The sequence below is a fragment of the Mixophyes fleayi genome, chromosome 5 (genome assembly GCF_038048845.1).
Source record: "Mixophyes fleayi isolate aMixFle1 chromosome 5, aMixFle1.hap1, whole genome shotgun sequence".
NCBI classification, from domain to species: domain Eukaryota; kingdom Metazoa; phylum Chordata; class Amphibia; order Anura; family Limnodynastidae; genus Mixophyes; species Mixophyes fleayi.
In genome coordinates, this window is record NC_134406.1 from 106,667,780 (window position 1) to 106,680,730 (window position 12,951).

The window sequence follows — 12,951 nt, forward strand, 5'->3', positions numbered from 1 at the left end:
CCACAAAAAATAATTTTTTGTTTGTTGGTCGATGAACTGGATAGACTAGATACCAGTTTAATTTATTTATTTATTTTTTTACAAATAATCAACCCTAATACTACTATTACTACCCATCCTTGCATACACAAATGGTTGAGGACTTTTTGAAGGCTGCTATTATTACAGTGTCTGAATCTGAAACCTCAGACTCACATGTATCACTCATGGATACCATCATTAGACTCTCCTCAAGATTGTGTGAGTGCCCAACTTGTTCTTCAATCTCAGTGTTATCCTCTGGCACTGATTTGTCTGTATTGGAGGTGTCAGTAACAGACATACATTCAGAGTGACAAGGTGATGAATGTGAAGTTGAGGAAGATGCACGACCGCGTTGGGCACTCTGTTTTGGAATGATTCTAGTGCGTATACCAGTACCAGCATTAGCAGGACCCCTACTAGCAAAAAGTGTACATAGTCTGAGCCTTGTCTTTCCACTGCGGGTGGTGTATGAAATGTTAGCTATTTTCCTTTTTTGGACACATCCCCACATTCATCAGAAAATTCCCTATTAATCCTCCTCCTTTCTTCAAGAGCTGATTCTTTCTTTGAGATTGAATTTGACAATTAATGTCTGGCTTTTGAGGATGCTTTTGTCAACTTTCTTCCCACATTACCTTTTTTTACTAGAAGAGGTTGTAGCAGTAGTACTACTACAAGTACTGGTACTGGACTGCTCTTGATTTGTACAGTGATCCATGGTTGCTGAGAGGAGTAATGCTACTTGAACAGATTGGAGCTACTTGTAAATGCCTGCCACCACACCAGGGGAATGCACAATGAGATAGGGAAAAGAAGGAATATGATCATACAATTCTTAGGACACTGCTCCACAATATACTTATAACAAACAAGTTTTATATTTCATCAGGGGGTTGTGCTGCTCTGAGTCAAAGACAAGAACACCCTATTTATTTTTTTGGGTGTGTGTATCTGCTGCTAACCCTCACACACAAACAGCCTTTTTCAAATATAGATTTCACTGAATAATACTTCCAAAATATAAATGTATTGAAAAGTGGAAAAGATTACAATATATAGCATTTTCTGGGGTATGCAATTGCTGCTGAATCTCATATGCAAACACCCAGTTTTTTTTCAAAATTATTTAACTTATCACACAATTACATTCACTAGACAAACTTTCACTTTTAAAAGAAAGAAATCTGTTTGGTTTTTAGATCCTGCTGCTAATAGTCTGACAGCAAAAGCACTGTTTTTCTAAAAGAATATACTAGTTAGTTCAGAATGATAACTATATATCTCAGTCTGTATATACTGTCTATTACTATTAGATCTATGCAATGCAATGCATTAACAACAACCAGTAGCTACAGTATAGTCTGTGTAAAGTGTATTAAGATTTAAATTAAAATCAAATGACCAGCAAACTATTGTAGCTGACTATTCTTTACAGAACTGCTTTACAATAATGACAGGATTCTATTGCTTTCTTGTGTCCCTGGTTCATCCTAATAGCTATTTAATGAGCAGAGCACCGCAGATAACCTCCTCCCTACACGCGGTCTGTTCTAAAATAAAACTTGAGAGTGTCACTCGCCGGGGTATCGGACAGCCCAACCGACCCCCGGCAAACTTACCTTGCTTCGGCGCTCCGCCCCGGGCGCCCCCATCTTGGATTTATAAAACCTATGACTGCCTCCTCATTGGCCAGACAATTTTGGCTCCAAATACAAAAGGCACTTCCTCCATTCACTCAGTGCCTCTTCCTCAGTTGCCTTTGGGTACCTAGATGTGGCTACTCTGCATCTACTTTACTCGTCCGCAAAGCTGACACTACACTCAGGTACCGACTATTCTACTTTACTCATCTGCAAAGCTGACACTCTATCCAAGTACCTGCTACTCTACTCATCTGCAAAGCTGACACTACACTCGGGTACCGACTATTCTACTTTACTCGTCTGCAAAGCTGACACTCTATCCAAGTACCTGCTACTCTACTCGTCTGCAAAGCTGACACTCTAGTCAAGTACCTGCTACATTACCCGTCTGCAAAGCTGACACTCCAATCAGGTTCCTTCTACTCTAGTGTCCACTGAGCTTACGCTCCAATCAAGTACCCAGGGCCATCTTAACAACATTATGGGCCCCCGGGCAAAGCAGTGCACCGGGGCCACTACATATATAGATATATATATATATATATATCTATATATATATATATATATATATATATATATATATATATATATATAGATATAGATGTATAGAGATACAGATATAGATATAGATATATAGAGATAAAGATAGATAGATGTACTTGCTCAGTGACCCTTTAAGTTTTTTTTTGCAGGTTTTTTCTTTTGCAGCATTATTTATTCTAATTAAGAGCCCTGCCTATGGGGCCCCCTTGCCCGTGGGGCCCCGGGGCATCTGCCCATCGTGCCCAATGGAAAAGATGGCCCTGCAAGTACCTGCTATCCTACCTGATGGTCTCCAGAGCTCACGCTCCAACTAATGCCTACAGATCCATCCCCGGTCTACGGATCTGACATTCCTTCAGCTGTTCCGGTAATCCAACTGTCCCTTTGTCTCCTGACTTCCCAGCAGGGTCTCGCTTAGTACTCTGGCAGGGGCCGCGACCTGCAAGCATACGCAGCTAAGACCATACTGCTTTGCGGCGGTTCCTGGTGAACACGTTCTGCTCATTAGACTCCGCGCCCTGTTGGTGTAGCGCTAAACTGTGCAGATCCTAGGATTCGCATCGTAAAGACCTGCTATCGCTTGAGACCGTGACAGTGAAAATAAGGGCAAACTATATATACAAAAGATAGCGGTCCAAAACTCGCAAGAGTTTGCAAAAAACAAATCACCTCGTTTTCACAGTTTGGCGGGAGAAACTAAATAACATCTCGGTTTCACTCGGATCCCCAAAGTCCGATTTCGTCGGATTTTACATAATCCGGACTGCTCATCTCTAATATATATATATATATATATATATATATATATATATGTATACACTTTATATTTAACAAATTAAATAAAAAAATAAAAATGTAACAATATACTCTTATTCTTAAAGAGACAATTCAGCCAGACAATATGTACCTATAGGCCCATGTACGTGCTACCATTAGAGTAGAATTATCTGGGGGGGGATTATCCAAATTCATTGTGTCTTCTCTTTTTTCTTTTAAATATTCATATTATTATTATTATCATAAATTTGTAAGGTGCCACAGTGCCCCGCAGTGAAGTACAGTAGGGAATGCAGGACATACATAAAGCAAGCATATATAAAACAGACAATACAAATGTCGATATGAAAACAAAGGGTATGGAGGACCCTGCTCATTGGGCATGGTAGGGAATTCCATTAGTGGGGAGCAGCATGGGAAAAGTCTTGTAGGTGCGAGTGAGAAGTGGTTACCAGAGACGAGACAAGACACAGGTCAGAGGTAGATCTAAGAGGGCGGGGGGTTTATATTGGAAAAATAATAATATTTATTAAGATACACATTTTTATAATTTATTATTTAAATCAATGTTTTCATTCAACCCCTCATAGGTGACATAATCCATAACCTCCTATTTTCATAATAGGAATATTTTCAAGTCCCATATAGTCAGACCTAAAATATATTCATCATGGTGTCATGAGAAGTGTCTGTGCACATTGTGTAATTGTGAACATTTTAGAGTATTTTTTGTGTTTTTAAAAAACTTAAATTTAAGTCCTGATAGTTTGTCAATCATACTGTAGTACACAGCAACATTGGGGGAGGTATATGACATGCAAGGTTTGACAATTAGATAAACAACTAAGGGTACATTTAATTGTCCACAATGTTCCTTTTCTACTGCTAGCAAAAATCAGTGTTACTTCTGTAAAAAACAAGTCTGCACAAGTTGCCTCGCCTCACGGCCATTCTGGAGGCACCTTGTGCATTTTTTTTATTAATTGAATCTCCCCCTATATTTTCTGAGTTCATATGTGATACATTTATCTATCTCAAATCTGAAACAACCAGAGTTGGCCCATATGTCACAGGATGGCTTATATTACTTTTTATAGAATTTTTAAAAATAAAATTGTAGCAAGTTTATTTTTTAGCATTTTTGATTTTTTAAAATGTACTGATGCCTTCTTACTAAAAAAGGGTTTTTGAGATTTTATCTAACTCAATCAAAAAGCTATTTTTATTGATAATCCTTTTAATCTTATACAAACATGAATTCAATTTAGAGATAAATGACATAGATCTATGTTGTGTGTATGTCTATGGTCCATTTTTAGGTTTCAGTAGACTAATTCTGAAACTTCTACTTAGGCTGACAAAAACATATTCTTAGAATATTCATTGTCTCTAGAGAGATTAAGTAGAGAAGTCACTTGTCTATGACTGTAGTACCTTTTGAACAATTCCAACGTATCCTAACGTGTCGGACTGTGGCATAAATCTCTCACCAGAGGAGTGCAATGGTAGAGGCTCATGAAATAGCATGTGTGCTGATGCAAAGAGGGGGCATGCCACTGAAGGGATGTGGCAAGCCATCGGAGACTAGTCTGCTTGAATACTGGAGATCTACATGAATCCTCAAATACATGGAAAATATCTAAGAATCAGGAAAATACAACTGTGCCCTGACCAGTCTATTTCTATCCTCTTTTCTATAAATTTTCTTTTCACAAAAAGTAAACAAATGAAATGATTTTGATGTAGCCTTGCCGACAAATGCATTCATCCTCAAAAACTACCAATGTCAGTACTACAATGCCATTCATTTCAGATGTAAGCTCTACTGCAAAAAGTATGCTGAAAAGACTATTCATCATCATCATCATCATCACCACCATTTATTTATATAGCGCCACTGTACAGAGAACTCACTCACATCAGTCCCTGCCCCATTGGAGCTTACAGTCTAAATTCCCTAACATACACACACACACAGACAGAGAGAGAGAGAGAGAGAGAGAGAGGGAGAGAGAGAGAGAGAGAGAGAGGGAGAGAGAGAGAGAGGGAGAGAGAGAGAGAGAGAGAGAGGGAGAGAGAGAGGGACTAGGGTCAATTTTGATAGTAGCCAATTATCCTACCAGTATGTTCTTAATTACCTTTGATGAACAGCAAGAATGTTCATGATAAGAGACATTGAAAGGGTGATATCTGGAATGCTCGGGTACATACAGTTTCAGTGTGATGCAGATTTTACTATCTTTAAGCAGTGAGGACTGGCTGCTGACAGCGGTGGTGTCTGGGCTGAGAGAGGTGATCAGCGAGCCAGCTTTCCCCCTGCTGGCAGACATGCTGCTATTAGGTACACCAGTATGCTCAACAAAAGCTTCCTCACACACAACACAGTGCAGTTGTAATTTACTACAAGTGCAGTGAACAGTAGCGTCACAGTATTGTGAGGTTTACATTAACATATTACTTTCTGTCATGGCCCTCAGGCAGTGGTGATTCCCCCAGTACTTTGGTGGGCCAGTTTAACTCTGTATTCTAAGAAATTGCCCCTTAGGTATATTGTTTTTCCATGATCTGAAATGACTGCTGTTATAATCCATAACTCTTGTTGTTTATTTATATTTAAATGTCTCTGTCATAATATTTAAGAAGCGCAATATCTAGGAAGTTAATGGATGTATTGGGATAAGTGCTAGTGAATTTCAACTTAAAAATTATGGGCCTGATTCATTAAGGAACCTAAAATAAGTTTCTTATTTAAGTCTCCTGGACAAAACTATGTTACAATGCAAGGGGTGAAAATTAGTTTTCTGTTTTGCACATATGTTAAATACTGTTTTTTCATGTACCACACAAATATCAACTTTAAATTTCAGTGTACAAATAAGCTATCAGGTATGTGTGTGCTGCATGAAAAAACAGTCAGTATTTAAATTATGTGCAAAACAGAAAACTAATTTTCACCCCTTGCATTGTAACATGGTTTTGTCCAGGAGACTTAGATAAGAAACTTCTTAATTTAAGTTCCTTAATGAATCAGGCCCTATGTGTAAATGTATATTTTTTAGGGGTGTGCACCGGCCACTTTTCGGGTTTTGGGTTTTGGGTTCTGATTACCTTGAGGTTTTGGGTTCGAATGGGTTTTGCCAAAACACCCTACTCAAGGTTTTGGTTCTGATTTTGGATTCTGATTTTTTTTTTAAAAAAGCATAAAAAGTGCTAAAATCCAGATTTTTGGATTTTTTTTCATTCCTACGCTATTATTAACCTCAATAACATTCATTTCCACTAATTTCCAGTCTATTCTGAACACCTCACAATATTGTTTTTAGGCCAAAAGATTGCACCGAGGCAGCTGGATGACTAAGCTAACCGACACAAGTGGGTGGCACAAACACGTGGCCCATCTAGGAGTGGCACTGCAGTGGCAGACAGGATGGCAGTTTGAAAAACTAGGCCCCAAAGAGCACATAATGCCAAAAAAAGAGGTGCAAGATGGAATTGTCCTTGGGCCCTCCCACCCACCCTTATGTTGGTGAAATAGGACATGCGCACTTTAACAAACCAATCATTTCAGCGATGGGGCCTACAAAACTGTGGCTGAAATGATTGGTTCGTTTGGACCCCCACAAAACGAGCTGGCAAAGAAAAAAAAGAGGTGCAAGATGGAATTGTCCTTGGGCCCTCCCACCCACCCTTATGTTGCGGAAAAAGGACATGCACACTTTAACAAACCAATCATTTCAGCGACAGGGCCTACCAAACTACTGTGGCTGAAATGATTGGTAATGGTAAGTTTAGTGAACTTTGGCTTTTTGGATTTTACATGCCCTCTACTAGGAGATTGGGCATCGGCCTTGGCAGACGACGTTGATGGCATTTCATCGTCTATGTCATGACTAGTGGCAGCACCTTCAGCATTAGGAGGAAGTGGTTCTTGATCTTTCCCTACTTTATCCTCCAAATTTTTGTACTCCATTATATTTTTTTATTTATATTAATATTATATATATATATTATATATATTAGTATTATATAATATTTTTTTAGACTGCAGGAACAGTGAACGTAGTTAAATTGCAGTACCAATTTTTTTTAGACTGCAGGAACAGTGAACGTAGTTATATTGCAGTACTAATTATTTTATATTGCAGGAACAGTGAACGTAGTTTTATATTGCAGTACAAATTCCTTTATACTGCAGGAACAGTGAACGTAGTTATATATTGCAGTACAAATTCCTTTATACTGCAGGAACAGTGAACGTAGTTATATATTGCAGTACAAATTCCTTTATACTGCAGGAACAGTGAACGTAGTTATATATTGCAGTACAAATTCTTTTATACTGCAGGAACATTGAACATAGTTATATTGCAGTACTAATTCTTTTATACTGCAGGAACAGTGAACGTAGTTATATTGCAGTACTAATTCTTTTATACTGCAGGAACAGTGAACGTAGTTAGATTGCAGTACCAATTTTTTTAGACTGCAGGAACAGTGAATAGTTAGATTGCAGTACCAATTTTTTTAGACTGCAGGAACAGTGAACGTTGATATATAGCAGTACCAATGGACTTAGTAGGACAGAGTACAGGACACAGTACCACTGGACTCAGCAGGACAGAGCACAGGACACAGCACCACTGGACTTAGCAGGACAGAGCACAGGACACAGCACCACTGGACTCAGCAGGACAGAGCACAGGACAAAGCACCACTGGACTCATCAGGACAGAGCACAGGACACAGCACCACTGGACTCAGCAGGACAGAGCACAGGACAAAGCACCACTGGACTTAGCAGGACAGAGCACAGGACACAGCACCACTGGACTAATCAGGACAGAACCACAGAAATGACCAGGACAGAGGACACCACTAACAAAACACAACCTCCCGCTTCCCTGATCAATGCCCGAGTGAAGATGGCGGCGGCAAGCGGAGAATTTAAAGAATCCGTGTATCGCGAGATCCGACGGCGGGATTATGACAAAAAGCCTCGTTTTGAGTTTTGCAATCGGCGAGAATACCCGAACAGTGCTCGGATCGGGCTCGGATCCGCACTGTTCGGGGCTGTTCGGATTTAGTAAATCCGAGCCCGCTCATCCTTAATATTTTTATTCATCTGATTTGGTTTGTGAATTCAAAACTGTTTTGATTGGTCCCTTTTCCTTAAAATATCCAATGTTTAATCATGGCACATTCTCCTCTGGTGGAGAAATGTGTTATAGGTGGAGAAATGCATTAATGTAGATACATTATCCACCCTATTGAGAGGGATTTTCCCACATACCATCAAGAGCTTTAGTGGACAGAGATGAGCTGGTGAGATTAAAAAACTGCTGCAGTGACACTTGTTAACATCTATTACACGGTATCTTATTATTGCAGTTATTGGAGAAACATATAAAACAGTGTTTGGAAAGTGCTGTAATTTTTCATGGCTATCAAGAGTTTGGAGAGATTGTTCCTGGGATATTGTGGATGTCCTGTAATTTTGTGGTCTGCATTGACTTCTTACACATGAGTCTTTCCTTATTTTAAGATCAGTGAATTTTTATTGCATTACAATCTGAATAATGTTGAAGAATTTGTAATATATCTGAGTACTGTTTGGTCTATTTTCCAATTGTTGTATCACTGATCTTCATATCTATGTACCGCACTGTCACTGTGTAATGTTGAGGTACACAGGTTAGGCAGTGCACTTCCTTCTCTAGCCATGGATAGCTCATGGACATAGGTGTAAATGATGGGGTGTCCCAGCAAATGCAGGTAATTTTTGTTCAACAATGTAATATAGGTTTTAGGGCACAGGTGATGTAAATTGTGGTATAGTACAGTAAAGGTCACAATAATTTGGGCGCCAGACCCTCTCTTTATTTCAACAGAAACTATTTACACTGCTCTTTCCTTCAGCACATTCTTAAATGGTTGCAGCAATAAAGTAAATGGAGTTGGATAGGTTACATAAACATATAACCAAAAAGAAGTAGATAGACAAACACTGATCAATAAAACAGCAACATGCTTTAAATCTCCACTTGCATTAACACAGACAGGTGAGAGTTCTCGAAGAGACTACTATGCAGACTGCTATAAATTCCGTTAATTCAGTATGCAGGCAAGTTAGTTTTTTGTCAGAAAACACACCGACATTCAGACTAGTTAATTTAAAGCAGCAATAGGTGGACCCGGCTTCTAAACTTAACACTTACCCTAACCCTACCCCTAACTCTAACCCTAACCCTAAGGCTAAACCTAACTGTAATGGTAACCATAACCCTAATCCTAAACCTAACCCTTACTCTAACCCTGATATGAACTAATGCATTTTGCATTGTCTCTTTAAATATAGAAATGTTAATGTGGCTTTGTTTTCTGACGTAAAACTAACATGCCTACATACTGGATGGATGGAATTTATAGCAGTCTGCAAAGCAGTCTCTTCGGAACGCTCACCTGTCTGTGTTAATATAAGTGGAAATTTAAAGCTGTTTTAGTAATCAGTGTTTATTTGTCTATGTACTCCAGTGGCGCGCGTAGGGGGGGTTTCTGGGTCTCCAGAAACCCCTCCCCTCCGCTAACAAAGTGCTCCTACAGACGGCACTGTACTATACAGCAGCCGCGATGCTGTCAAAGAAGCGTCCGCGGCGGTGCTGTATTGTATACAGCATATAGATGAATGTATTTCTGCCATTTTACCTCTGTTGTTCTCTTGCCACCTTAAGCTCAGTCTTTCAAAAACTGAGATAATAAGGTATTTCTGTTGATCGCACAATAATAAACCCAACCCCTCAGGCCCATTGCCTAAGTATCACTCTTGACTAAGGACTGTCCTTTCTTTCCACATCCAATCTGTATCCAAATCCTGCTACATACAACTAAGAAACATCTCTTATCTCACCTATGACACTAGAAAACATTTAACTTATTCAGTCACAAATGACTACAGCTATTAATTTCTTACTGGTCTACCCCTAGCCAGACTTTAGTACCTATATTCTATTTTGCAGACAAATTTTCCTTACAAAACTTTTTTTCTACTTCTGCTCTTCTCTGTCAGTCCCTACTTTATTAAATCTAATATAAAACACCTCAACCAGCATACAACTCCATTAGCAAAACTGCACCAACATGATTCTCTTCCACTGTCTCAATATATTTCCCAACTGGAACCATCTGCTCTGCTCTAGATCTGTGGCTCTAATCCATATTCATTACCTGCTCTCATTTATGATCACTGGACTTTTTTTTTTCCACTTTGTGGAATTTCCTCCCTTGTACAAAAAGACTTTCCTCTAGTCTTGAAACTGTCAAAAAGTCTATGAAAACTCATCTCTGTAGGAAATATTATTATTATTGCAAGGTAATAATAATAACAATAATAATAATAATAATAATAATAATAATATGAATAATAATAATATGAATAATAATTGTTTGAACATTTTTTTATTTGTAAAGTTTTAATATTATTTACTCTATAAAAAATACAGTCAGTTAAATTATTGCAGCTCTCAATCACTAGTGCAGCTTCACATTCTGAAGAGACAAATTGACCTGTATTATGTAACATAAACAAAGTTTATACCACTTATCAACACAACACATCAACACAATTCTAAATGAAAAAGACTTACATAGCTTTTAGAGAATAAGAAGTTGTTTACAATTACCTGTCTTTGATAGCCAGTGCAAATATGTATTCTTCTATATTGAGGCCTGATAAGTTATATAGGATGCAACTGTTTCCGTTTTTGGAAGATGATGCCAAAACATCAAACATCGGGCAAACCTGAAAAAAGGCCGACAATGAGTTTCCAAGACCAATTTAAATTTATAGACAAATGGTCAATTAAAAATACAACTTTCTAACTAAGATGCATTCCTCCGATCACATATCAATAGAGATTAATTGAATCTCTGTCGATGGTGGGGGGGGGGGCAGTTGTCAGTGTTGTGCAGCTCCTTTCACATACATAAAGGGTGGTTATAAACTCCTCCAACATTAAACTTAAATTAATTTGATCGTAAACATGATAGAAGCACACTGTAAGCGGTATATTAAAGGCAAAGTCTTACAGTTTTAGAGCTATACAAGTTGAATTTTTAACCTTCAATATATCTGCCATCATCTGTAACATGGCTTATGACATGGTTTTTCTTCAATCAATTGAAGTAATTGAGAAGAAATTAAAAAAGATCCAAAATAACAACACTAGTACTTAAAAATTGAAATATTTACCTTTTATATATTGTTTAGTGTGATTTTTTTTTCATGTGTACATTCAAAGTTATTAAAGATTTTTCTGTATATGCCCCATTCAATTGAATTAATTACTATTAATTACCAATCCTTATCAATTTCAGTTGAGCTTCCACATACTGTATATATGAATGAATATTGGAATGAATGGAGAAATAGAAATCAATGGGAAAAATACAACATAGCACTGGTTAAACCACTTATATTCACCCCTAGTGAGTATATACAAAATGGGGCTCATGTAGAGTTGATTGCACGTCGTTTTGTTGTATAAAAATTTGCAAAGGATATACCAATTTTTGAACCATCTTGTATTTGTGAGAATAATCACCTGGAAAATGGAAGGTTTAAAGCATTAGGGTAATAGGAGCAGGAAAGGGAATGGAAGGGGTCTGACTGTTGTAATGCACTACCCTATACAAAACAAATCTGAACTATGTAGTGTTAAAAGATGTTGAGATAATATTGTTCACATTCATATAATAGTCAATTCTGGAGAACCACTCAGGCAAGATTGGAGGAGAAGGGGACCTCAATTGGATGTGTATCACTGTCTCAACTGCATTATTTAGATGTTTTAACAGTGATTTTTTTGTGTAGCTTGATATTGACATCAAGAGTCATTCCAAAAAGCTACTATTTTTGATTACTCGCACCAGATATGAAGTGTATTTCCTTGCACCAAATTACATCTCAAGCAAGTATTGGGACCACATAGAAACATTCTACCCTGGATACTCAGGCACTTGCACCATGAAACACATTTCAAACACTGACATGCTTATGAGGTTAGCTTGTGTCACTTGAAAGATCTTGGCCATTTATTTTTTTTGACTGGGCTCAGAAGGTCCCTCTCCCATGATTCAGTGTAATAGGGTAGCTTGCAAAAATCTTGTATAGTTGAGAAAATGAATTTGTGATGTTCTGCACGGTCACTCACATACCTTTAAGTTTTCTGCACAACTCCCTAAGAAGACCCTTGCACCTTACGAAATGGCAAACCTGATAGTACCACCACTGCTCTATCAGTGAAGGATTCATTTGGCCTGTATATCACAGAAGGGATAAACCCAGATTCATCCACCAGCTAGCCGACATGATATATTCTCACATTCATCCACACCTTAAAGTCGATCTGGAGGAAAATTTGAGTTAGCCAAAGAGGCATCAGTGGATAAATTATTGGGGAGATGCAATTTAGAGCCCTGTGATTTTTCCAACATGCCAGGGTTGGCATGATCATTTCATGATTTGTGGCAGTTTAGATATCCATGCAGCAACTCTCACTGGTGTCTATAGGGGATTCTCCTTTTTTGCCCTATTCCACTTCTATATTCTATTTAGCCTGATAGCAAGATAGTACCTGTTTAGATGAGGGATATTTTGCCTGTACATCCAGTTTGCAGCGTTGTTTCTATCCACCCCATACAAAATCTTTTAGCACTTTTTGCTTGTCTATATTTTTATTAGTGAGTTATTTTTAACAATACCGATTCTTCTCCTCCAGGAAAAAGCATAGATTTCCAACTACCTTGCACAATTTAGCTGTCACTGGTAAAAATCAGCCATGAAGAGCTGGGCTAAGTCATTTATGATCTAGACCCACAAGTTCTGCAGTTTCAGGCAAAGAAAATAGGTTTGTTTCAGTACTTCAACTGCTTGGGGAGGGCTAAGAGACCTAATTTTGTACAATTTACT

The 12,951-nt window shown here is 38.2% G+C and overlaps 1 protein-coding gene across 1 annotated transcript in view; it reads right to left on the minus strand.

Moving 5' to 3' along the window:
• Positions 1–12,951, minus strand: part of LOC142159465 (ATP-binding cassette sub-family A member 13-like) — a 253,807-nt gene that overhangs the window by 149,951 nt on the left and 90,905 nt on the right. Inside the window, exon 5 of the mRNA XM_075214364.1 lies at positions 10,664–10,782. Coding sequence (XP_075070465.1) covers positions 10,664–10,782 — 119 coding nt within the window. The remainder of the gene's footprint in view (positions 1–10,663; positions 10,783–12,951) is intronic.